Source organism: Felis catus, chromosome B4 (assembly GCF_018350175.1).
Source record: "Felis catus isolate Fca126 chromosome B4, F.catus_Fca126_mat1.0, whole genome shotgun sequence".
Classification (NCBI taxonomy): domain Eukaryota; kingdom Metazoa; phylum Chordata; class Mammalia; order Carnivora; family Felidae; genus Felis; species Felis catus.
The window spans coordinates 66,662,727-66,687,553 of NC_058374.1; the positions used below are offsets into that span (position 1 = coordinate 66,662,727).

Here is a 24,827-nt window from a genome sequence, read left to right on the forward strand (position 1 = left end):
GAAGTAATTATTACTGTTTAAAAATCTGCTTGTTTGCTAGACAAAATCTTTGCTTACATGGTATCACTGGAGAAAAAGTGACTAATTAAATATAACCTAAATGGATAAAAGCTTAAAGACCCTGAGTTAGCCTTCATATAAAACCTAGGAGAGAATTCATGAATCAAAAGTCACTTACTGTCTTAAAAATAATAATAGGAAGATATGTAGCGCAGGATAGCTTGGAACTGGATCAAATGTTGAAGCATATCATCTACTCATCTGTCTCACTCCCTTTTCTTCCTTCCTTTTTTTGTCCCTGGTTCCTCTCTCTCTCTCTTTCTCTCTTTCCTTCTTTCTCCCTCCCCCTACTGTTTCCACCCCCCCACACACACACTGACTCACATATTCACATGTATAAACACACACATAGACCAATAATTGTACCACTGACTGACCACTCTTCTGTCACTGGCCTCTCACTCACAAATAGCCCTCCTCAGACACTCCCCAAGCAGCAACTTTCAACCAGAACAGGAAGGTGGAGTTCCCAGGTCAGTTCCTGACAGGATGTGCCTGCTACCTCAGCACTATCATTTTGGCTGGAAACTGTGTTGGCAAAACATATCCAGGAACAAAAAGAGGAATTACATCTAGAGGAGCAGAAGCTTCAACAAACTTCTGCAAAGGAGGTGGTACTTGACCCCACTAGCCTAGAACAAGCTAGAACTAAACACTCAAACTACAATAATTGGTAACAATGCATTTCAGCAGACACAGGAAGTTGAAATCCAAACTTCTGTTTAAATTCAACAAAACATTCATGGAACTCACTAATAGGAAGGATGACTTAAATGTCTACTTCAGTGTTAGGAAAAAACCTACATAAATTCAAGTATGTAGAAAGTATAAAAGCAGCATTCATTAGCATGTACTTACTTCAGAAGTTTGACTCTATAACCACATTTACTCACTAAAAAGCCAAACGATGATATAAGTTAACATGATGCTGGGCTACAAAATTTTAAATTTGATATAATAACAAAATTTTGTGTATGTGTGTTTCTTATTCTCTTTAAAAGTTCAATATTATTAGAAAATGAAATTTAATGCAAATATTTATGGAAATTTATGAAGCACCTCTAGAGAATACAGTTTTTGCAAACCATTGGTTTAATTAAGACACTGCAATAATCTGACCACAAGAACAGAGAATTTTTAATACCTCTTCCCTCAGACACAAATAATTGATAATTTAAAAACAGATCACATTTCTGGGTGCCTGGATGGCTCAGTGGGTTGAGCGTCCCACTTCAGCTCAAGTCATGATCTCATGGTCCGTGAGTTCAAGCCCCGTGTCGGGCTCTCTGCTGACAGTTCAGGGCTTGGAGCCTGCCTCGAATTCTGTCTCCTCTCTCTGTCTTCCCTCTCCCACTTGCACTCTGTCTCTGTCTCTCAAAAATAAATAATAATAAAACATTTAAATTTTTTTTTAAATAGATCACATTTCCTTTTTTCCAATTTAGGATTAGTCCTATGTGTATAGTCAGAACTTACTTCCATAAAGATTTCTTGAATACTGGGCAAGATTAGGCAATGCTCATCATAGCAAACTTGAAGAATGTGGAGAAGTGGACTCACTTAAAATAACCGCTTTATAGCAGAGGTGTCATATTGCTTCCCCTCATATTCCACCACTCTCCCACACCACTGACACTGCCTGGGAGACAGGTGTAGCTGGGTGGAAAAGGTGAGTTGAATCAATGATATTATTATTTCTTGGGACACTGAACTATAATACAAGAAAAGAGCCTACCACTTATCACACAAGCAGAAGGGAGATATAAAAACATAATTCTCTTGCTGTGGCCAAAGAGTCTATTACAAGCTGAGGCCCTTTGGAAGCCAATTACTAGTAAAACAAACAATCCCATGGAATGCAGAGTCCTGCTAACAGTACAACACTGGGCTGAAATTTCACAAACTTTTGCAATTGAATTCTGAATTTCCCCAAGAAATCCAAAGTTATTACACTTGATGCTCTTAGATTTCCATGAGATCTCCTTTCTCATTTCATGTGTATTCCCATGATAAATCCCATACTTGAGCTAACTTGAATGAGTTTCTGTTTCTTGCAAGAAAAAGCACCTGATTCATGGACTATAATCTCTATTACATTCTTCTATAAACAAAAGTCACTGTGGAGAGTCATTTGCTTTTTAAGAATTTAAATGTGTGCATAAAATCAATGTCTACCATGCTTCTAAAAATAAACATTCATCCCATCTCTAATCTTAAATTTCTGTCAATCCATACATGGTTCAATTCTTCTATTTTGAGAAGAGCAAACAATTCTAAACAGAGTCTTACAAAGAACCAAGCTAGAATTATACAGTGCAAAGCTCTAGAAGTCATATAAAAGCAGTGAAAAAAAAATACCATATAAATCTCTGAGTTCGTGGATTTATTTTTTTTCTACAAAATGTTTAAAACACATACTGTATAAAAGTTGAACCAGGATGCTTCAGGAAAGGGCATACACACAGATCTTGCTCCTTTTGGAAAAAAAAATTACTTTTTGAAATATTTTATTCCATGTGCATTTCAAAAGAATAGTCAAATAGTGTTTTTTGTTGTTTGGGGATGAAATGTTTTGTGTATAACTGTTATGTCCATCAGATCCCATGTGTCATTCAAAGACATTGTTTCTTTATTGATTTTCTGTTGGGATGATCTATCCATTGATGTAAGTGGAAGTAAGAGTAAAAGTCCCCTATTGTTACTGTATCACCATCAATTTCTCTTTATACACATTGATATTTGCTTTATGTATTTAGGTGTTCCAGTGTTGGGTACAAGATATTTATAATTGCTATATCCTCTTGTTGAATTGATCACTTTATCATTATGTAGTGCCCTTCTTTGTCTCTTGTTATAGTCTTTGTTTTAAAGTCTATTTTGTCTGATACAAGTTTTCCTACCTCAGCTCTTTTTTTTTTTTTTGCTTCCATTTGCACAGTGGATGTTTTTCTTTGTCTTTTTTTTAAAAATGTTTATTTATTTATTTTGAGAGAAAGAAGAGTATGTGCACGGAGGGGCAGAGAGAGAGGGAGAGAGAAAATCCCAAGCAGGCTCCACACTGTCAGCGCAGAGCCTGATGTGGGGCTCAAACTCACAAACCATGAAATCATGACCTGAGCCAAAATCAAGAGTCAGATGCTTAACTGACTGAGCCACCCAGGCCTCTGTGCGTGGTTAATGTTTTTCTTAGGTTTCAGATTAGTCTCTCATAGGCAGCATATAGATGAATCCTGTTTTTTTTATCCATTCTGCGACCCTATGTCTTATGATTGGAGAATTTAGTCTACTATATTTAAAGTAATTATTGATAGGTATGTACTTCTTGCCGTTTTAAAATTTGTTTTCTGGTTGCTCTTGTAGTTCTTTGTTCCTTTCTTCTCTTACATTCTTTCTTTGTGACCAATGAGTTTATAGTGTTATGTTCGGCTTCCTTTCTCTTTATTTTTTGTCTCTCATAGGGTTGTGGTTACCATGAGGTTGATATATAACATTCTATATAACATTATATAGCAGTCTACATTAATTTGATGGTCATTTAAATTCTAAAAGAACACAGAAAAATAAAAAAAACATTTTTTCTCCTTCTCCTTTTTTACTCCCTTTCCATGTTTTATGTATATGTTGACATATTTCACATCTTTTTATTCATAATTCTCTCATGTCTAATTATGGCCATTCCTTTTGTACTTGAAGAAGTCCCTTTAACAAGTCTTAGAGGGCTGGTGTGGTCTTTTGTATGTCTGGGAAACTCATTATCTTTCCTTCAAATTTTTTTTTAATATATGAAATTTATTGCCAAATTGGTTTCCATACAACACCCAGTGCTCATCCCAAAAGGTGCCCTCCTCAATACCCATCACCCACCCTCCCCTCCCTCCCACCCCCCCTCAACCCTCAGTTTGTTCTCAGTTTTTAAGAGTCTCTTATGCTTTGGCTCTCTCCCACTCTAACCTCTCTGGTTTTTTTTCCTTCCCCTCCCCCATGGGTTCCTGTTAAGTTTCTCAGGATCCACGTAAGAGTGAAAACATATGGTATCTGTCTTTCTCTGTATGACTTATTTCACTTAGCATCACATTCTCCAGTTCTGTCCACGTTGCTACAAAAGGCCATATTTCATTCTTTCTCATTGCCACGTAGTACTCCATTGTGTATATAAACCGCAATTTCTTTATCCATTCATCAGTTGATGGACATTTAGGCTCTTCCCATAATTTGGCTATTGTTGAGAGTGCTGCTATAAACATTGGGGTACAAGTGGCCCTATGCATCAGTACTCCTGTATCCCTTGGATAGATTCCTAGCAGTGCTATTGCTGGGTCATAGCGTAGGTCTACTTTTAATTTTCTGAGGAACCTCCACACTGCTTTCCAGAGCGGCTGCACCAATTTGCATTCCCACCAACAGCACAAGAGGGTTCCCGTTTCTCCACATCCTCACCAGCATCTATAGTCTCCTGGTTTGTTCATTTTGGCCACTCTGACTGGCGTGAGGTGATACCTGAGTGTGGTTTTGATTTGTATTTCCCTGATAAGGAGCGACGCTGAACATCTTTTCATGTGCCTGTTGGCCATCCGGATGTCTTCTTTAGAGAAGTGTCTATTCATGTTTTCTGCCCATTTCTTCACTGGGTTATTTGTTTTCGGGTGTGGAGTTTGGTGAGCTCTTTATAGATTTTGGATACTAGCCCTTTGTCCGATATGTCATTTGCGAATATCTTTTCCCATTCCGTTGGTTGCCTTTTAGTTTTGTTGGTTGTTTCCTTTGCTGTGCATAAGCTTTTTATCTTCATAAGGTCCCAGTAATTCACTTTTGCTTTTAATTCCCTTGCCTTTGGGGATGTGTCGAGTAAGAGATTGCTACGGCTGAGGTCAGAGAGGTCTTTTCCTGCTTTCTCCTCTAAGGTTTTGATGGTTTCCTGTCTCACGTTCAGGTCCTTTATCCATTTTGAGTTTATTTTTGTGAATGGTGTGAGACAGTGGTCTAGTTTCAACCTTCTGCATGTTGCTGTCCAGTTCTCCCAGCACCATTTGTTAAAGAGACTGTCTTTTTTCCATTGGATGTTCTTTCCTGCTTTGTCAAAGATGAGTTGGCCATACGTTTGTGGGTCTAGTTCTGGGGTTTCTATTCTATTCCATTGGTCTATGTGTCTGTTTTTGTGCCAATACCATGCTGTCTTGATGATGACAGCTTTGTAGTAGAGGCTAAAGTCTGGGATTGTGATGCCTCCTGCTTTGGTCTTCTTCTTCAAAATTCCTTTGGCTATTCGGGGCCTTTTGTGGTTCCATATGAATTTTAGGAGTGCTTGTTCTAGTTTCGAGAAGAATGCTGGTGCAATTTTGATTGGGATTGCATTGAATGTGTAGATAGCTTTGGGTAGTATTGACATTTTGACAATATTTATTCTTCCAATCCATGAGCAGGGAATGTCTTTCCATTTCTTTAAATCTTCTTCAATTTCCTTCATAAGCTTTCTATAGTTTTCAGCATACAGATCTTTTATATCTTTGGTTAGATTTATTCCTAGGTATTTTATGCTTCTTGGTGCAATTGTGAATGGGATCAGTTCCTTTATTTGTCTTTCTGTTGCTTCATTGTTAGTGTATAAGAATGCAACTGATTTCTGTACATTGATTTTGTATCCTGCAACTTTGCTGAATTCCTGTATCAGTTCTAGCAGACTTTTGGTGGAGTCTATCGGATTTTCCGTGTATAATATCATGTCATCTGCAAAAAGCAAAAGCTTGACTTCATCTTTGCCAATTTTGATGCCTTTGATTTCCTTTTGTTGTCTGATTGCTGATGCTAGAACTTCCAGCACTATGTTAAACAACAGCGGTGAGAGTGGGCATCCCTGTCGTGTTCCTGATCTCAGGGAAAAAGCTCTCAGTTTTTCCCCGTGGAGGATGATGTTAGCTGTGGGCTTTTCATAAATGGCTTTTATGATCTTTAAGTATGTTCCTTCTATCCCGACTTTCTCAAGGGTTTTCATTAAGAAAGGGTGCTAGATTTTGTCAAAGGCCTTTTCTACATCGAATGACAGGATCCTATGGTTTTTCTCTTTTCATTTATTAATGTGATGTATCACGTTGATTGATTTGTGAATGTTGAACCAGCCCTGCATCCCAGGAATGAATCCCACTTGGTCATGGTGAATAATTCTTTTTATATGACGTTGAATTCGACTTGCTAGTATCTTATTGAGAATTTTTGCATCCATATTCATCAGGGATATTGGCCTGTAGTTCTCTTTTTTTACTGGGTCTCTGTCTGGTTTAGGAATCAAAGTAATACTGGCTTCATAGAATGAGTCTGGAAGTTTTCCTTCCCTTTCTATTTCTTGGAATAGCTTGAGAAGGATAGGTATAATCTCTGCTTGAAACGTCTGGTAGAACTCCCCTGGGAAGCCATCTGGTCCTGGACTCTTATTGGTTGGGAGATTTTTGATAACCGATTCCATTTCTTCGCTGGTGATGGGTCTGTTCAAGCTTTCTATTTCCTCCTGATTGAGTTTTGGAAGAGTGTGGGTGTTCAGGAATTTGTCCATTTCTTCCAGGTTGTCCAATTTGTTGGCATATAATTTTTCATAGTATTCCCTGATAATTGTTTGTATCTCTGAGGGATTGGTTGTAATCATTCCATTTTCATTCATGATTTTATCTATTTGGGTCATCTCCCTTTTCTTTTTGAGAAGCCTGGATAGAGGTTTGCCAATTTTGTTTATTTTTTCAAAAAACCAACTCTTGGTTTCGTTGATCTGCTCTACAGTTTTTTAGATTCTATATTGTTTATTTCTGCTCTGATCTTTATTATTTCTCTTCTTCTGCTGGGTTTAGGCTGCCTTTGCTGTTCTGCTTCTAGTTCCTTTAGGTGTGCTGTTAGATTTTGTATTTGGGATTTTTCTTGTTTCTTGAGATAGGCCTGGATTGCAATGTATTTTCCTCTCAGGACTGCCTTCGCTGCGTCCCAAAGTGTTTGGATTGTTGTATTTTCATTTTCGTTTGTTTCCATATATTTTTTAATTCCTTCTCTAATTGCCTGGTTGACCCACTCATTCGTTAGTAGGGTGTTCTTTAACCTCCATGCTTTTGGAGGTTTTCCAGACTTTTTTCTGTGGTTGATTTCAAGCTTCATAGCATTGTGGTCTGAAAGTATGCATGGTATAATTTCAATTCTTGTAAACTTATGAAGGGCTATTTTGTGACCCAGTATATGATCTATCTTGGAGAATGTTCCATGTGCACTCGAGAAGAAAGTATATTCTGTTGCTTTGGGATGCAGAGTTCTAAATATATCTGTCAAGTCCATCTGATCCAATGTCTCCTTCAGGGCCCTTGTTTCTTTATTGACCGTGTGTCTAGATGATCTATCCATTTCTGTAAGTGGGGTGTTAAAGTCCCCTGCAATTACCACATTCTTATCAATAAGGTTGCTTATGTTTATGAGTAATTGTTTTATATATTTGGGGGCTCCGGTATTCGGCGCATAGACATTTATAATTGTTAGCTCTTCCTGATGGATAGACCCTGTAACTATTATATAATGTCCTTCTTCATCTCTTGTTACAGCCTTTAATTTAAAGTCTAGTTTGTCTGATATAAGTATGGCTACTCCAGCTTTCTTTTGGCTTCCAGTCGCATGATAAATAGTTCTCCATCCCCTCACTCTCAATCTAAAGGTGTCCTCAGGTCTAAAATGAGTCTCTTGTAGACAGCAAATAGATGGGTCTTGTTTTTTTATCCATTCTGATACCCTATGTCTTTTGGTTGGCGCATTTAATCCATTTACGTTCAGTGTTATTATAGAAAGATACGGGTTTAGAGTCATTGTGATGTCTGTATGTTTTATGCTTGTAGTGATGTCTCTGGGACTTTGTCTCACAGGGTCCCCCTTAGGATCTCTTGTAGGGCTGGTTTAGTGGTGACAAATTCCTTCAGTTTTTGTTTGTTTGGGAAGACCTTTATCTCTCCTTCTATTCTAAATGACAGACTTGCTGGATAAAGGATTCTCGGCTGCATATTTTTTCTGTCTAGCACCCTGAAAATCTCGTGCCAATTCTTTCTGGCCTGCCAAGTTTCAAAAGAGAGACCAGTCACGAGTCTTATAGGTCTCCCTTTATATGTGAGGGCACGTTTACCCCTTGCTGCTTTCAGAATTTTCTCTTTATCCTTGTATTTTGCCAGTTTCACTATGATATGTCGTGCAGAAGATCGATTCAAGTTACGTCTGAAGGGAGTTCTCTGTGCCTCTTGGATTTCAATGCCTTTTTCCTTCCCCAGTTCAGGGAAGTTCTCAGCTATTATTTCTTCAAGTACCCCTTCAGCACCTTTCCCTCTCTCTTCCTCCTCTGGGATACCAATTATGCGTATATTATTTCTTTTTAGTGTATCACTTAGTTCTCTAATTTTCCCCTCATACTCCTGGATTTTTTTCTCTCTCTTTTTCTCAGCTTCCTCTTTTTCCATAACTTTATCTTCTAGTTCACCTATTCTCTCCTCTGCCTCTTCAAGCCGAGCTGTGGTGGTTTCCATTTTGTTATGCATTTCGTTTAAAGCGTTTTTCAGCTCCTCGTGACTCTTCCTTAGTCCCTTGATCTCTGTAGCAAGAGATTCTCTGCTGTCCTCTATACTGTTTTCAAGCCCAGCGATTCATTTTATGACTATTATTCTAAATTCACTTTCTGTTATATTATTTAAATCCTTTTTGATCAGCTCATTAGCTGTTGTTATTTCCTGGAGATTCTTCTGAGGGGAATTCTTCCGCTTGGTCATTTTGGATAGTCCCTGGTGTGGTGAGGACCTGCAGGGCACTTCCCCTGTGCTGTGGTGTATAACTGGAGTTGGTGGGCGGGGCCGCAGTCAGACCTGATGTCTGCCCCCAGCCCACCGCTGGGGCCACAGTCAGACTGGTGTGCCTTCTCTTCCCCTCTCCTAGGGGCGGGATTCACTGTGGGGTGGTGTGGCCCGTCTGGGCTACTTGCACACTGCCAGGCTTGTGGTGCTGGGGATCTGGTGTATTAGCTGGGGTGGGTAGGCAAGGTGCACAGGGGCAGGAGGGGCAGGCTTAGATCGCTTCTCCTTAGGTGATCCACTTCAGGAGGGGCCCTGTGGCAGCGGGAGGGAGTCAGATCCGCTGCCAGAGGTTTGGCTCCGCAGAAGCACAGAGTTGGGTGTTTGCGCGGAGCGAGCAAGTTCCCTGGCAGGAACTGGTTCCCTTTAGGATTTCGGCTGGGGGATGGGCGGGGGAGATGGCGCTGGTGAGCGCCTTTGTTCCCCACCAAACTGAGCTCTGTCGTCTGGGGGCTCAGCAGCTCTTCCTCCCTTTGTCCACCAGCCTTCCTGCTCTGAGCAGAGCTGTTAACTTATGACCTCCCAGACGCTAAGTTGTGCTTGCTGTCGGAACACAGTCCGTCAGGCCCCTCCGCTTTTGCAAGCCAGACTCGGGGGCTCTGCTTGGCCGGCGAGCCGCCCCTCCGCCCCGGCTCCCTCCCGCCAGTCCCTGGAGCGCGCACCGCCTCACCGCCCTTCCTACCCTCTTCCATGGGCCTCTCGTCTGCGCGGGCTCCAGCGACTCAGTTCTGCTAATCCTCTGGTGGTTTTCTGGGTCATTTAGGCAGGTGTAGGTGGAATCTAAGTGATCAGCAGGACGTGCGGTGAGCCCAGAGTCTTCCTACACCCCCATCTTCCCTCTCTCCATCTTTCCTTCAAATTTGAATGATCACCTTGGGTGATATAGTGTTCTTGTTTTTTTGTTCTTTGTTTTTTGGTTTCTTTGTGCCTTTTTTTTTTCTTCCTTTCAGCACTTTGAATATATCATGCCATTCCCTTCTGACCTGCTGAAAAATCAGCTGGTAGCCTTATAAGTTTTCCCTTGTAGTTAATTTTTTTGTGTATCCCTTGCTGCTTTTAAGATTTGGTTGAATTAAACTATTCCAGGAAAATTCATTCAGCTCTCTGGACATTGAATTCTATATTATTTAGCATTAAAACCAAGTGTTAGTCAACTCCTATGTGGTTACGCAGAAATGGCAGAGAGTCCCCATGAAACATGCATGATCTGTCAGAAAATATATTTCATGCCTAGATTATGGAACTTTAATGTATAGTGTTCATAATGTTTTCTAAAAAGCCTAATTGGGTTTGGTATATATCAAAATATGAATAAGCATCACTACAATGTAGATATATTTTATCACTAACCCATGAAATTACTTTATGGCATTTTAGCCCAATGGCAATTGCCGTAGTTATAAAAAATGTAACATATTTAACAGTTATTCATTTATTTAAAAACATTTTTTAATTCTTACTAAGTATAAGGCACTTGTACTTGTGTATGTGTGTATGTGTGTGTATATATATATATATATATATATATATATATATATATATATATGAAGTTGGCCTGTGGTGAAGTCAAGAACCATTCAGAAATACAGAATATAGTTATTTTGAAAAATCATGAGGGCCCAACTTCAGTTGTTGTGTAGCTGTGATATGTTTATCAAAGCTAGAGAAAGTCAACATAATAAACAGGCAGCCTTAGAATATTTCCTACCTCCCTGCGTCCTAATATTTGGTCCTGAAGTTTGCACGGATTTACCGGCAAGTCATACTCACAGCATCTGTGCTGCCCGCTCTCCTGAGCCCGTGGCTTTCACTCCCCACTCTCCCATGTTACGTTCACCTTGCCCCCTCCCCTTGTGACTAAAGTATGAGTAAGACAGCTATCCGGGGGTGAAGGAAAAAACCGATTTGAATCAGGAATTTTTCTTTGAAAAGGCTAATGAAGTAACTAATGTTCTTAGAATAAGCTTCTTTGCTATGACATTGGCAAATTGAAACAGGGACTTTATTCCTTTTAATGAAGCATATGTTGGGGGGGGGGAGTCAATATCATAACTTCTGCAAAATATCTTGAGATCCATTTCAGAATCTCTAAATAGTAGGAATATATATTTTGGTTTTGTTCAGATTTACTTAACATGAGTTATACCCTATATAAAGTAAAAGAAACACATAAATGTATTGTTTTCAAAATATAAAAATGAAAATAATGTAAGAAAAATAGGAGAATTTAATGGCAGACCTGCACTGGTTGTATTAAATGCACCAACCAATGCAAACTGCTCATGTAAAATTCTAGCACTTCCTTCTTCAAGAACTGGGCTATCATGAAAGGGGGCCCCCAAAGGGCCCATATCAATTTCATGAGTCTGAGGAGCTGATGTAAATCTTTAGTTAGACTAAAGCCTTACCCAATTACTTCAGGTTTATGGTGATCAACACCAAGAAGACCTAAAAAGATACAAACAGGAAGAGGTTTAGGGTAGAAGCAGTGCTTTAGGAATAAACATCTAATCATCACGTGAGGCAATAGGGATCAGTTCTCTTCCTGGAGCAAGAGCTAACTGGGTGCGAAATGGAAGGCCAAGTAGTGCCAAGTAATCACGCTATGTTTTTTGTTGTTCCTTTCTGCATCTTAAATAGTCTTAAAGATCTCACATCAATCCTACCTCCTTCACAAAATCCCTATTTATTTCACATTGACCTTGCCTCTCTTTTAATTTTTCCCACACTTTATGGCTTATGCCACACAATCAAGACATAAGTACATAGTGTTCTACATTATACTCAATTTCTTTCAAACCTGTTAGTTGTGACCTTCTTAGTTCTCTGAGAGCAGGGATTGTGTTTCATACTTTTTCTATATTCCACAGTATTTACACAGAAGACATAGACTTTGCTTTTTGGTAATTAATTGAAAGTGCTTTCCTAACTAAATTCTTGAAATTTGTAAATTATTTCTAACCACAGTTAGTAGAGGGAAAACCGATTTGCTTATTTCTTTATCCCTCTCAATAACTCCCTTAGTAGAAGAAGCCAGGCTTCTAGGATCTCTATGATAGAAAACCTAAGACTAGAACAATTATTAAACGGTATTTTTCATGCACCAATTCTGGGAACACTTTATTTCCACTCACACAAGAATGGTAGAAGAGGGTACATAAGTAAGGCAGCAACAACTATCTTTAACGCAGAACAGGAAATTATAAGAAAATCTTCTCCAAACGCCCCCAAGGTCTTATTTCTATAAAAAAAGAAAAGAAACATTGCAATAGACATTCGCTGAAGTGAGAACTTTTTAAGTGGTTTCTTTTATTCAGGGAGAGGGCAGTTTAGAGAGAAGCAGACCATTTGTAAATATTATTTATGTCTTTTTGAGAGCTTTTCATAAATGGTAAGTTATTGTAGAAGCTTTTTTCTCAATATGTTCTATAAACTTTACATATTGTAATATGTATCGTTTGCATGCCCATCTAACAACAAAGTTTCAAATCATTTCTAGATGAAAGATCATTACTACACCTTCTCCTGAGACAGAGGATGGCTTCACGCCATTTAACTAAGCAATGATTTTGCCTTCAGACTAAAGAATCATTAATACTATAATATCTGCCAGCCACCAAAACCAAAACTGGAAACTAAGTAGATTACTGAACTACTAAGGAAGAATAATTCCAAATATCATAGGTTTATCTGCTACTATTTTGTATGATAAAGACAAAATTTGTTTATAGTTTATTTTAATTGATGCAATGCACTCCCTCTTTTAGAATTTATAAACAATGCATTTTCAAAAATAATTTTGGAAAAACTATTTCTATGACATTTGTTTCTTCATATTCTCTCACAGTTCTTGATAAAGTCAATAATATATAATTGTTTTTAAAACCCAATCACATATTTCAACATCTATTTTAAAGAGAAGTTTTATTTTTGATTCACATTTTTATGATTTCTTATATACATTTTCTAACCCCAGTTTCTAATTACAGGTTAATATTGACTATAGCAATTATTTTAAATTAACTTTCACTCACCTTATTTCCAATTGCATTATGGTTTCTGGAGAAGGGATAAATGGCCCAAGCTGCATCCTACCCAAAGTTCATAAATTATCTTTTTACTAAAACTACATCAATCAAATCTAACCTGGAGACAGAGTTTCTTGACATTAAAATACATCACTTATTAATTTTGCTGCAAAACACATACTAAAATATTTCAGACTGTACTATCTTTAACAACAAGCATGTTTAAGAACACAAAGATGTCATTTTCATGCCGTGGAATCTGAAAGTATAAATGTGCCCTTTGAGAAAAGCATACAGAATAAGTGGCTCTTCTTGTCCAGTTTTGATTAAAAGAAGACCATGGGATCCACTGTGGTATAAGAAAGGAGTCTTTTGAGTAATCCAAGGTACCCCCCTCCCAAATTTTTTTTTTTAATGTAGTACTATAAATGTCTTGTCTCGGTATGAGAAGTTAAACACACAAAGCAATCACAATACATTTAGTTAATTCAAGAGATTTAGTGGCTTAACTACTCAGGCTAGACAAAAGGATTACTGCATATGACTAGGCTCTCCTCTTGATCCTAAGTTATAGATACTTTGCCTCCTGACATCTAATGAAGGCCTCTCTCAGTCTCCAAATTGTTTTACTCTAGAGCTCCTCTTGTTTTCTCAGAAATATAATCTTTAACCTCAAAGCTTCAGTTAACATCAGTTTGTAGGGTAAAAAGTAATGCAGAGAAGTAAAGCATGGAGTCATAAAAAATGTTAATTGTAATAAACATGTCAGTTCCCCAAACCATGAACACTGTAATCCACATTCTATCAAAACTATGAAATTTTTGGTGGATAAAGATCTCTTTTCCTCTGAGACTACTTTTAAGCTTTGCCTCTGTCAGTTTTGGGTCTAGACAAAACTTGAAGTTATAATTCTTTTCCAATATTCATTTCGTAATTCTTCTTTGAATGTACCTAATCTATCACTTGAACAGCAAATGCAATTCTCACTAAATTTGAGAGTTTACAACAATTTGATTTGCACCTTCCCCAAATGAAGCAAATATTGCTTTATATTTCTTGTAATATATTCAGTAAAATGTAAAAAGTCATTGGTATATGTCAACTAGACTTCAATAAGATTTTTTTAAAAAGTCATTGGGATATAGGGATGTGCTACAATAAATTTATTAACACAGCAGCAAATTCTTCAATAGCTACATTGTTTTATCACTAGTTAGAGGAAATACTTTGCAGGCTTAATTTCACTTCCTCTATTCATAGAAAATGAAGACACTTCTGAGTGAACATTCTATTCCTCTTTGCAAATAGTCTGTTTATTCTTTTCTCCCCATTATCTCTAGAGCTCATAATAATAACTTTGTAGAGGAGCTGTGGATGGGGTAAAGGTAGAGGTGAATGATAGAGCAAGTACACTTCCCAATTTAACCATGACTAGTGCTTTAGTGGCATAAAACAAGCAGAAAAAAATAATAAATGTGGTTCTCTTAAAATCTGTATAAGTTAAGGGCAATTCTACAATGGCTAAATGAGTGTATCATTTATAAGGTCCTGAAAAAAACTTGAGTGCATTTTATCTTCACAGAAGTACATTTGCACCCCTAGGTAATATTGATCAATCTACCTTCATGTAATGAATTATTTATTTTAAAAACTTACATATGGAATTCTAGAGATTACATTCTAGCATTCCAGTGATTGACTATGACTTATATGCATCTCTCTCCGCATGGAAAATTATCACCCAAGCAATGGCCAGTGTATTTCCCACTCTCAACAAATGTTGAATGACTTAAAACAAATGCTTGCTTTTTTGTTGTTGCTGTCTTCTGAGCAGCACTAGGAAAAACATAAGAAAAACTTTTTTCAGTACTATTCTAGATGGATCCCTCTTTTTTTTTTCAAAAAAAAAAAAAAACCCAAACAACCCACTTATCTTAAAGTATATGAACAGTTCTCAATTTCATGTAGTTCAAATATTTAATCATAGGTATGTATCTGTGTGAACAGAAAACATGGAGGAAATGGAGAATAAAAAAGGAAATTACCACCTATAAACTACTGTACACATTTCATGAAAAGCTGATTTAAAAACAAATGCTAAATATCCAAAACAAACTTTTCTACTCTAAACTCTTCTCATGAGTTACCTTAGTATAAGTAGTGCAGTTTCTCATCATGGCTGTATATTAGAAACTTAAAAAAAAAAAAAAAAAGAAAGAGAAAGAAAAAGAAAAAAAGGAAAGCAAGGCCAAGGCACCATTCTTGATCAATTAAACCAGACAGTCTAGGGCTTGGGGGCAAGATGGCGGCTTAGGAGGACACTGGGCTCACCGCACGTCCTGCTGATCACTTAGATTCCACCTACACCTGCCTAAATGACCCAGAAAACCACCAGAGGATTAGCAGAACGGAGTCGCTGGAGCCAAGCGCAGATGAGAGGCCCACGGAAGAGGGTAGGAAGGGCGGCGAGGCGGTGCGCGCTCCACGGACTGGCGGGAGGGAGCCGGGGCGGAGGGGCGGCTCGCCGGCCAAGCAGAGCCCCCGAGTCTGGCTGGCAAAAGCGGAGGGGCCTGACGGACTGTGTTCCGACAGCAAGCTCAACTTAGCATCTGGGAGGTCATAAGTTAACAGCTCTGCTCAGAGCGGGAAGGCTGGTGGACAAAGGGAGGGAGAGCTGCTGAGCCCCCAGACGACAGAGCTCAGTTTGGTGGGGAACAAAGGCGCTCGCCAGCGCCATCTCCCCCGCCCATCCCCCAGCCGAAATCCCAAAGAGAACCAGTTCCTGCCAGGGAACTTGCTCGCTCCGCGCAAACACCCAACTCTGTGCTTCTGCGGAGCCAAACCTCTGGCAGCGGATCTGACTCCCTCCCGCTGCCACAGGGCCCCTCCTGAAGTGGATCACCTAAGGAGAAGCGATCTAAGCCTGCCCCTCCTACCTCCGTGCACCTTGCCTACCCACCCCAGCTAATACACCAGATCCCTAGCATCACAAGCCTGGCAGTGTGCAAGTAGGCCAGATGGGCCACACCACCCCACAGTGAATCCCGCCCCTAGGAGAGGGGAAGAGAAGGCACACCAGTCTGACTGTGGCCCCAGCGGTGGGCTGGGGGCAGACATCAGGTCTGACTGCGGCCCCGCCCACCAACTCCAGTTATACACCACAGCACAGGGGAAGTGCCCTGCAGGTCCTCACCACACCAGGGACTATCCAAAATGACCAAGCGGAAGAATTCCCCTCAGAAGAATCTCCAGGAAATAACAACAGCTAATGAGCTGATCAAAAAGGATTTAAATAATATAACAGAAAGTGAATTTAGAATAATAGTCATAAAATGAATCGCTGGGCTTGAAAACAGGATAGAGGACAGCAGAGAATCTCTTGCTACAGAGATCAAGGGACTAAGGAAGAGTCACGAGGAGCTGAAAAACGCTTTAAACGAAATGCATAACAAAATGGAAACCACCACAGCTCGGCTTGAAGAGGCAGAGGAGAGAATAGGTGAACTAGAAGATAAAGTTATGGAAAAAGAGGAAGCTGAGAAAAAGAGAGAGAAAAAAATCCAGGAGTATGAGGGGAAAATTAGAGAACTAAGTGATACACTAAAAAGAAATAATATACGCATAATTGGTATCCCAGAGGAGGAAGAGAGAGGGAAAGGTGCTGAAGGGGTACTTGAAGAAATAATAGCTGAGAACTTCCCTGAACTGGGGAAGGAAAAAGGCATTGAAATCCAAGAGGCACAGAGAACTCCCTTCAGACGTAACTTGAATCGATCTTCTGCACGACATATCATTGTGAAACTGGCAAAATACAAGGATAAAGAGAAAATTCTGAAAGCAGCAAGGGGTAAACGTGCCCTCACATATAAAGGGAGACCTATAAGACTCGTGACTGGTCTCTCTTTTGAAACTTGGCAGGCCAGAAAGAATTGGCACGAGATTTTCAGGGTGCTAGACAGAAAAAATATGCAGCCGAGAATCCTTTATCCAGCAAGTCTGTCATTTAGAATAGAAGGAGAGATAAAGGTCTTCCCAAACAAACAAAAACTGAAGGAATTTGTCACCACTAAACCAGCCCTACAAGAGATCCTAAGGGGGACCCTGTGAGACAAAGTCCCAGAGACATCACTACAAGCATAAAACATACAGACATCACAATGACTCTAAACCCGTATCTTTCTATAATAACACTGAATGTAAATGGATTAAATGTGCCAACCAAAAGACATAGGGTATCAGAATGGATAAAAAAACAAGACCCATCTATTTGCTGTCTACAAGAGACTCATTTTAGACCTGAGGACACCTTTAGATTGAGAGTGAGGGGATGGAGAACTCTTTATCATGCGACTGGAAGCCAAAAGAAAGCTGGAGTAGCCATACTTATATCAGACAAACTAGACTTTAAATTAAAGGCTGTAACAAGAGATGAAGAAGGACATTATATAATAGTTACAGGGTCTATCCATCAGGAAGAGCTAACAATTATAAATGTCTATGTGCCGAATACCGGAACCCCAAATATATAAAACAATTACTCATAAACATAAGCAACCTTATTGATAAGAATGTGGTAATTGCAGGGGACTTTAACACCCCACTTACAGAAATGGATAGATCATCTAGACACACGGTCAATAAAGAAACAAGGGCCCTGAAGGAGACATTGGATCCGATGGACTTGACAGATATATTTAGAACTCTGCATCCCAAAGCAACAGAATATACTTTCTTCTCGAGTGCACATGGAACATTCTCCAAGATAGATCATATACTGGGTCACAAAATAGCCCTTCATAAGTTTACAAGAATTGAAATTATACCATGCATACTTTCAGACCACAATGCTATGAAGCTTGAAATCAACCACAGAAAAAAGTCTGGAAAACCTCCAAAAGCATGGAGGTTAAAGAACACCCTACTAATGAATGAGTGGGTCAACCAGGCAATTAGAGAAGAAATTAAAAAATAGATGGAAACAAACGAAAATGAAAATACAACAATCCAAACGCTTTGGGACGCAGCGAAGGCAGTCCTGAGAGGAAAATACATTGCAATCCAGGCCTATCTCAAGAAACAAGAAAAATCCCAAATACGAAATCTAACAGCACACCTAAAGGAACTAGAAGCAGAACAGCAAAGGCAGCCTAAACCCAGCAGAAGAAGAGAAATAATAAAGAGCAGACCAGAAATAAACGATATAGAATCTAAAAAAACTGTAGAGCAGATCAACAAAACCAAGAGTTGGTTTTTTGAAAAAATAAACAAAATTGGCAAACCTCTAGCCAGGCTTCTCAAAAAGAAAAGGGAGATGACCCAAATAGATAAAATCATGAATGAAAATGGAATGATTACAACCAATCCCTCAGAGATACAAACAATTATCAGGGAATACTATGAAAAATTATATGCCAACAAATTGGACAACCTGGAAGAAATGGACTAATTCCTAAACACCCACACTCTTCCAAAACTCAATCAGGAGGAAATAGAAAGCTTGAACAGACCCATCACCAGCGAAGAAATGGAATCGGTTATCAAAAATCTCCCAACCAATAAGAGTCCAGGACCAGATGGCTTCCCAGGGGAGTTCTACCAGACGTTTAAAGCAGAGATAATACCTATCCTTCTCAAGCTATTCCAAGAAATAGAAAGGGAAGGAAAACTTCCAGACTCATTCTATGAAGCCAGTATTACTTTGATTCCTAAACCAGACAGAGACCCAGTAAAAAAAGAGAACTACAGGCCAATATCCCTGACGAATATGGATGCAAAAATTCTCAATAAGATACTAGCAAGTCGAATTCAACGTCATATAAAAAGAATTATTCACCATGACCAAGTGGGATTCATTCCTGGGATGCAGGGCTGGTTCAACATTCACAAATCAATCAACGTGATACATCACATTAATAAAAGAAAAGAGAAGAACCATAGGATCCTGTCATTCGATGTAGAAAAGGCCTTTGACAAAATCCAGCACCCTTCTTAATGAAAACCCTTGAGAAAGTCGGGATAGAAGGAACATACTTAAAGATCATAAAAGCCATTTATGAAAAGCCCACAGCTAACATCATCCTCCACGGGGAAAAACTGAGAGCTTTTTCCCTGAGATCAGGAACACGACAGGGATGCCCACTCTCACCGCTGCTGTTTAACATAGTGTTGGAAGTTCTAGCATCAGCAATCAGACAACAAAAGGAAATCAAAGGCATCAAAATTGGCAAAGATGAAGTCAAGCTTTCGCTTTTTGCAGATGACATGATATTATACACGGAAAAGCCGATAGACTCCACCAAAAGTCTGCTAGAACTGATACAGGAATTCAGCAAAGTTGCAGGATACAAAATCAATGTACAGAAATCAGTTGCATTCTTATACACTAACAATGAAGCAACAGAGAGACAAATAAAGGAACTGATCCCATTCACAATTGCACCAAGAAGCATAAAATACCTAGGAATAAATCTAACCAAAGATGTAAAAGATCTGTATGCTGAAAACTATAGAAAGCTTATGAAGGAAATTGAAGAAGATTTAAAGAAATGGAAAGACATTCCCTGCTCATGGATTGGAAGAATAAATATTGTCAAAATGTCAATACTACCCAAAGCTATCTACACATTCAATGCAATCCCAATCAAAATTGCACCAGCATTCTTCTCGAAACTAGAACAAGCACTCCTAAAATTCATATGGAACCACAAAAGGCCCCGAATAGCCAAAGGAATTTTGAAGAAGAAGACCAAAGCAGGAGGCATCACAATCCCAGACTTTAGCCTCTACTACAAAGCTGTCATCATCAAGACAGCATGGTATTGGCACAAAAACAGACACATAGACCAATGGAATAGAATAGAAACCCCAGAACTAGACCCACAAACGTATGGCCAACTCATCTTTGACAAAGCAGGAAAGAACATCCAATGGAAAAAAGACAGTCTCTTTAACAAATGGTGCTGGGAGAACTGGACAGCAACATGCAGAAGGTTGAAACTAGACCACTTTCTCACACCATTCACAAAAATAAACTCCAAATGGATAAAGGACCTGAATGTGAGACAGGAAACCATCAAAACCTTAGAGGAGAAAGCAGGAAAAGACGTCTCTGACCTCAGCCGTAGCAATCTCTTACTCAACACATCCCCAAAGGCACGGGAATTAAAAGCAAAAGTGAATTACTGGGACCTTATGAAGATAAAAAGCTTCTGCACAGCAAAGGAAACAACCAACAAAACTAAAAGGCAACCAACGGAATGGGAAAAGATATTCGCAAATGACATATCGGACAAAGGGCTAGTATCCAAAATCTATAAAGAGCTCACCAAACTCCACACCCAAAAAACAAATAACCCAGTGAAGAAATGGGCAGAAAACATGAATAGACACTTCTCTAAAGAAGACATCCGGATGGCCAACAGGCACATGAAAAGATGTTCAGCGTCGCTCCTTATCAGGGAAATACAAATCAAAACCACACTCAGATATCACCTCACGCCAGTCAGAGTGGCCAAAATGAACAAATCAGGAGACTATAGATGCTGGTGAGGATGTGGAGAAACGGGAACCCTCTTGCACTGTTGGTGGGAATGCAAATTGGTGCAGCCGCTCTGGAAAGCAGTGTGGAGGTTCCTCAGAAAATTAAAAATAGACCTACCCTATGACCCAGCAATAGCACTGCTAGGAATCTATCCAAGGGATACAGGAGTACTGATGCATAGGGCCACTTGTACCCCAATGTTTATAGCAGCACTCTCAACAATAGCCAAATTATGGAAAGAGCCTAAATGTCCATCAACTGATGAATGGATAAAGAAATTGTGGTTTATATACAGAATGGAATACTACGTGGCAATGAGAAAAAATGAAATATGGCCTTTTGTAGCAACGTGGATGGAACTGGAGAGTGTGATGCTAAGTGAAATAAGCCATACAGAGAAAGACAGATACCATATGGTTTCACTCTTATGTGGATCCTGAGAAACTTAACAGGAACCCATGGGGGAGGGGAAGGAAAAAAAAAAAAGAGGTTAGAGTGGGAGAGAGCCAAAGCATAAGAGACTGTTAAAAAATGAGAACAAACTGAGGGTTGATGGGGGGTGGGAAGGAGGAGAGGGTGGGTGATGGGTATTGAGGAGGGCACCTTTTGGGATGAACACTAGGTGTTGTATGGAAACCAATTTGTCAATAAATTTCATATAAAAAAAAAGAATAAAACAAAGAATCGTATAAAAATAAATAAATAAATAAATAAATAAATAAATAAATAAATAAATAAATAAACAAACCAGACTGTCTAGGAACAGGACCTGGGCAGCAGCATTTAAAAAAGATTCTCTGTGATTCTCGCATGCAGCCATGGTGGTTTTTATACTAATATTGAAAATGCCAGTAATTTCCTTTTGATAATTGTTTACATTCCCTTAGTAAACCCTTGTGTGTATATATTATATATATAGTATACGTATATATATGCATATAATATATATATACATATGATATATATATATTTTATTTTTAGCCACATTATTACAAGATTTTGCTTTTATACTTTTGTTTGAATTTAACTTGTATTTTTAGCTATTTTTAAATCAAACTTTTAAATCAAAAATTAACTGAAATAGGCCTTGCAATCACACAGATGGTTTAACCTCCATCTGACTTTTCCATATAAAATATGTATAACCTCGAGCATGTTACCCAACTATTATAAAATAGAGCTAATGATGTTTAACTTCACAACACTGTTATAATGTTTAAATTTAAAAAAAATATATACCTCTGAAAGCTTTCACCTTTCACAACAGCTAGCGTATGACGAGTGCTTGGTAAATGGCTCATTTCCTCCCTGTACTGGCCAACTGTGCTTAGAAGTTATAGCCTGAGATCGGCTTCACCCTTCTTAGCTTCAATCTCAGTGTCAGCCATTATTTACCTAGAACTCCAAGACTAATCATTTTGTCCCTTGAGGGTAAAATAATAAGTTAAAAAAGTTGAATTGTCAGATTAAATTGAATGATAAAAGCTCTAATAATAAATTCAGTAAACTGCCTTTCTGCCTTGTCTAGGTGAATCTTGCTAATGCTTCCACTTAAAACTATTTTTATGCCTTCTGGGAAGTGATTTTCATTGTTTGAATTTCATTAAGTTCAGAATTTGGAAGTTGTGTTCATTTTGTACCTGAAACATGAAAAGTCAGTAGTATAATTTTCCACACTAAAAAGGAATATAAGTCTAAATTTACTTCTCTTCCTCCTCGTCCTCCTCCCCCTCCTTCATCTTCTTCTTGCCTTAATTCCTTCATGACTTAAACACAATTAGCAATTTCTTGGGTAACCTAAATGTGAGTAGTATATTCTAAAATATGTTTAGATTTTTTTCTGATTCCTTGACTTTTCAATAGAAATTTGAAATGACTGATTAAAATAGGATAAATAAACCCCAAGTAGTTGTGAGCTACTTAATTTCTACTTTATACCAATGATATATGATTCTCTGTTTTATGTTATTTAAAAGTAACTTCTTTTTTACTAGTTTATTAGCCATATTTTAAAAATATATATTCATAATATTGCCTATTAAGACCACTCTGTGTTTATTCATTACATTTTAGTCAAATCAAGACCTAAGAATTTTTCAGTAGTAAGTAAGAGAGAGCCTTGTTAAATAACCTTTATATCCATCTTTAGAACTGTTATTCTCTATTAGGTCAACAAACAAATATCATTAAGTTCTAGAAAAATGGCTCTATTCCAAAGCATAAAAATAGAATGTATTTGTATATGACCAAAAGAATCAGTTCTATCTTGATCCTCATATCTTAAAACTAGTATTTCTGTGAGTTTAATTTATTAAACAGAGTGACTCTATATATTTTTCCCATATTTATGAGAAATTGTTAAAGTACTATAATACACCTGAATTGAACAAAAACTGTAACAGGGTTACAGACAAGGATGCAGTAAATGGAAATGGCATTCTGTATCTGAACCCATAAATCTCATTTTAACCCATAAATCTAATGCAGGCTAGGTGAGTCTCCCAATAGACACACCCACAGAAAGAAGATAAAAATGGTGTAATACAGTAAACCCTCATCTAGAGGAGCAGCATGAATCATGTGGTCACTGGGAGGTTGCTTCCATATGTAGAATTAACTCTAGGAGAGAAGAGGTTTTCCTGTCAAGCTTGCATTGCACTTAGTGTAATGGCAAACACAAATCCTAATTTATGCTTCTAATGGTGAGGATGTTACCCATTCAAATTTAAGCAGGCTTAAAAGTAACTCTATTAAGATCAAGGTAAGATACATTACCTCTGTCAAAACTGCAGAGTTTATTAACAATTACTTCTTACATTATAAAATTGTCCCCAAATTGTTTTCTCTTGCATTTGTCTGAAATCAAGATTTTAGCTTCAGTTGTCTTAGACAAGTTTTTATGCCTCCACTAAGACTTATTCTGCTCTGCTTTTGTGCTGTTCCAAGATGTTATGAAAAATACTTGTGAAACCAATGAGAACATTTAATAAAATAATAAATCAGTAAAACAAAACCTAAAAGGAGGAGGTTTATTAGTCCTTGAAAAAATTAAGAAACAGAATTAAGATTAAGAAAAATTAAGAAAATTAGAATACAATGTAACAGCTACTCTGAGCAGATTTTTTCCTAGCTTAAAGGATATTTTAATAACTTGTAGATATTAAAACAACATATTTCAAAAAGACTTATAAACTACTCACTAGAAAGAAGGTTTTGCTTGTGAACAACCAGGGAATGAGTATCATAATGATATCTATAAATCATGTTTTCTCAGCCAGAAGCCTACTTGTGATATCTAAGGATGAAATAAAATAAACTATGCATTCTTAGCATAACTTAAATGTCTTTATTGTACTTATTTGTTTATTTACATTGGTCACTCTCACTTGCCTATAAGCTTCTCGAGGACATTGTATGTCTTTTCCACTAGTAATAAGGGTGTTATAATGACATGACAAAAAATTTTAATTGTATTTGGAATTTAGGAGACATAGTTATCTATTATTATCAAGACCACGTTAGATTTACCTTAGAAATGCAAAGTTAATTTATCATAGAAAAGTAATTAACATCATTCACATATTAACATGTTAAAAAAGCATTTAATTATCTCAACAGATGTTTTGAAAAGAGTTTTATAAAATTCAGTTTCATTCATGACAAAATCTCTCAGTGAAACAGTAATAAAACAAAATGTCCTTAACTTTGTTAAGATTATCTGCCAAATACATATAGCTAAATTCATACATAATTGTGAAATATTAAAAACACATCATTGAGATTGGAAGCAGAAGGATGCCTGCTATTACCAATTCAATTCAGTCTTATACTGGAGTTCTTACCCAGAGCAATAAGGCAGGGAAAATATCAAAAGTTAAAGGATTTAGCATGGTAAAAAACAATGCTATGCATAATTCATACATGATATGATTGTCTATTAGAAAACACTAAAGAATCTACAGATAAATTATGAACATTACTATGACTGTATAGCGAGTCTTATGGATTAAAAAAAGTCAATATACAAAACTCAACCAATTATATTCTGTAAATTAACATAAATACAAAAGCATTTAAAATAGTATCAAAAATATAAAGAACCTAAAAATGACTTTAACCAAATAAGCCTAAAACTTCATAAAGACATAACATTTTATGACAAATGCTTTTAAAAGCAAAGTATTAAAAATATTATACTCATCCCACTAGAAATCTGTACATATTATAAAGATGTCAATTATTTTCAAATCTCTCTATTTAATACCCAACAACAGCCAATATACTTTTAAAGAAGGCCAAGGTGGGAAAGATTATTTCCCACATTATTTCATGTGGCTCATTATAAATCAATAG

General features: G+C 37.7%; 1 protein-coding gene across 1 annotated transcript in view; it reads right to left on the reverse strand.

Moving 5' to 3' along the window:
- The window catches only part of LOC111561345, a 287,419-nt gene that overhangs the window by 10,583 nt on the left and 252,009 nt on the right, over nt 1-24,827 (reverse strand). Inside the window, exons 8-9 of the mRNA XM_045061647.1 lie at nt 12,041-12,147; nt 11,315-11,354 (exon numbers count right to left, since the gene is read on the reverse strand). Of these exons, the coding sequence (XP_044917582.1) occupies nt 11,315-11,354; nt 12,041-12,147 (147 nt within the window). The remainder of the gene's footprint in view (nt 1-11,314; nt 11,355-12,040; nt 12,148-24,827) is intronic.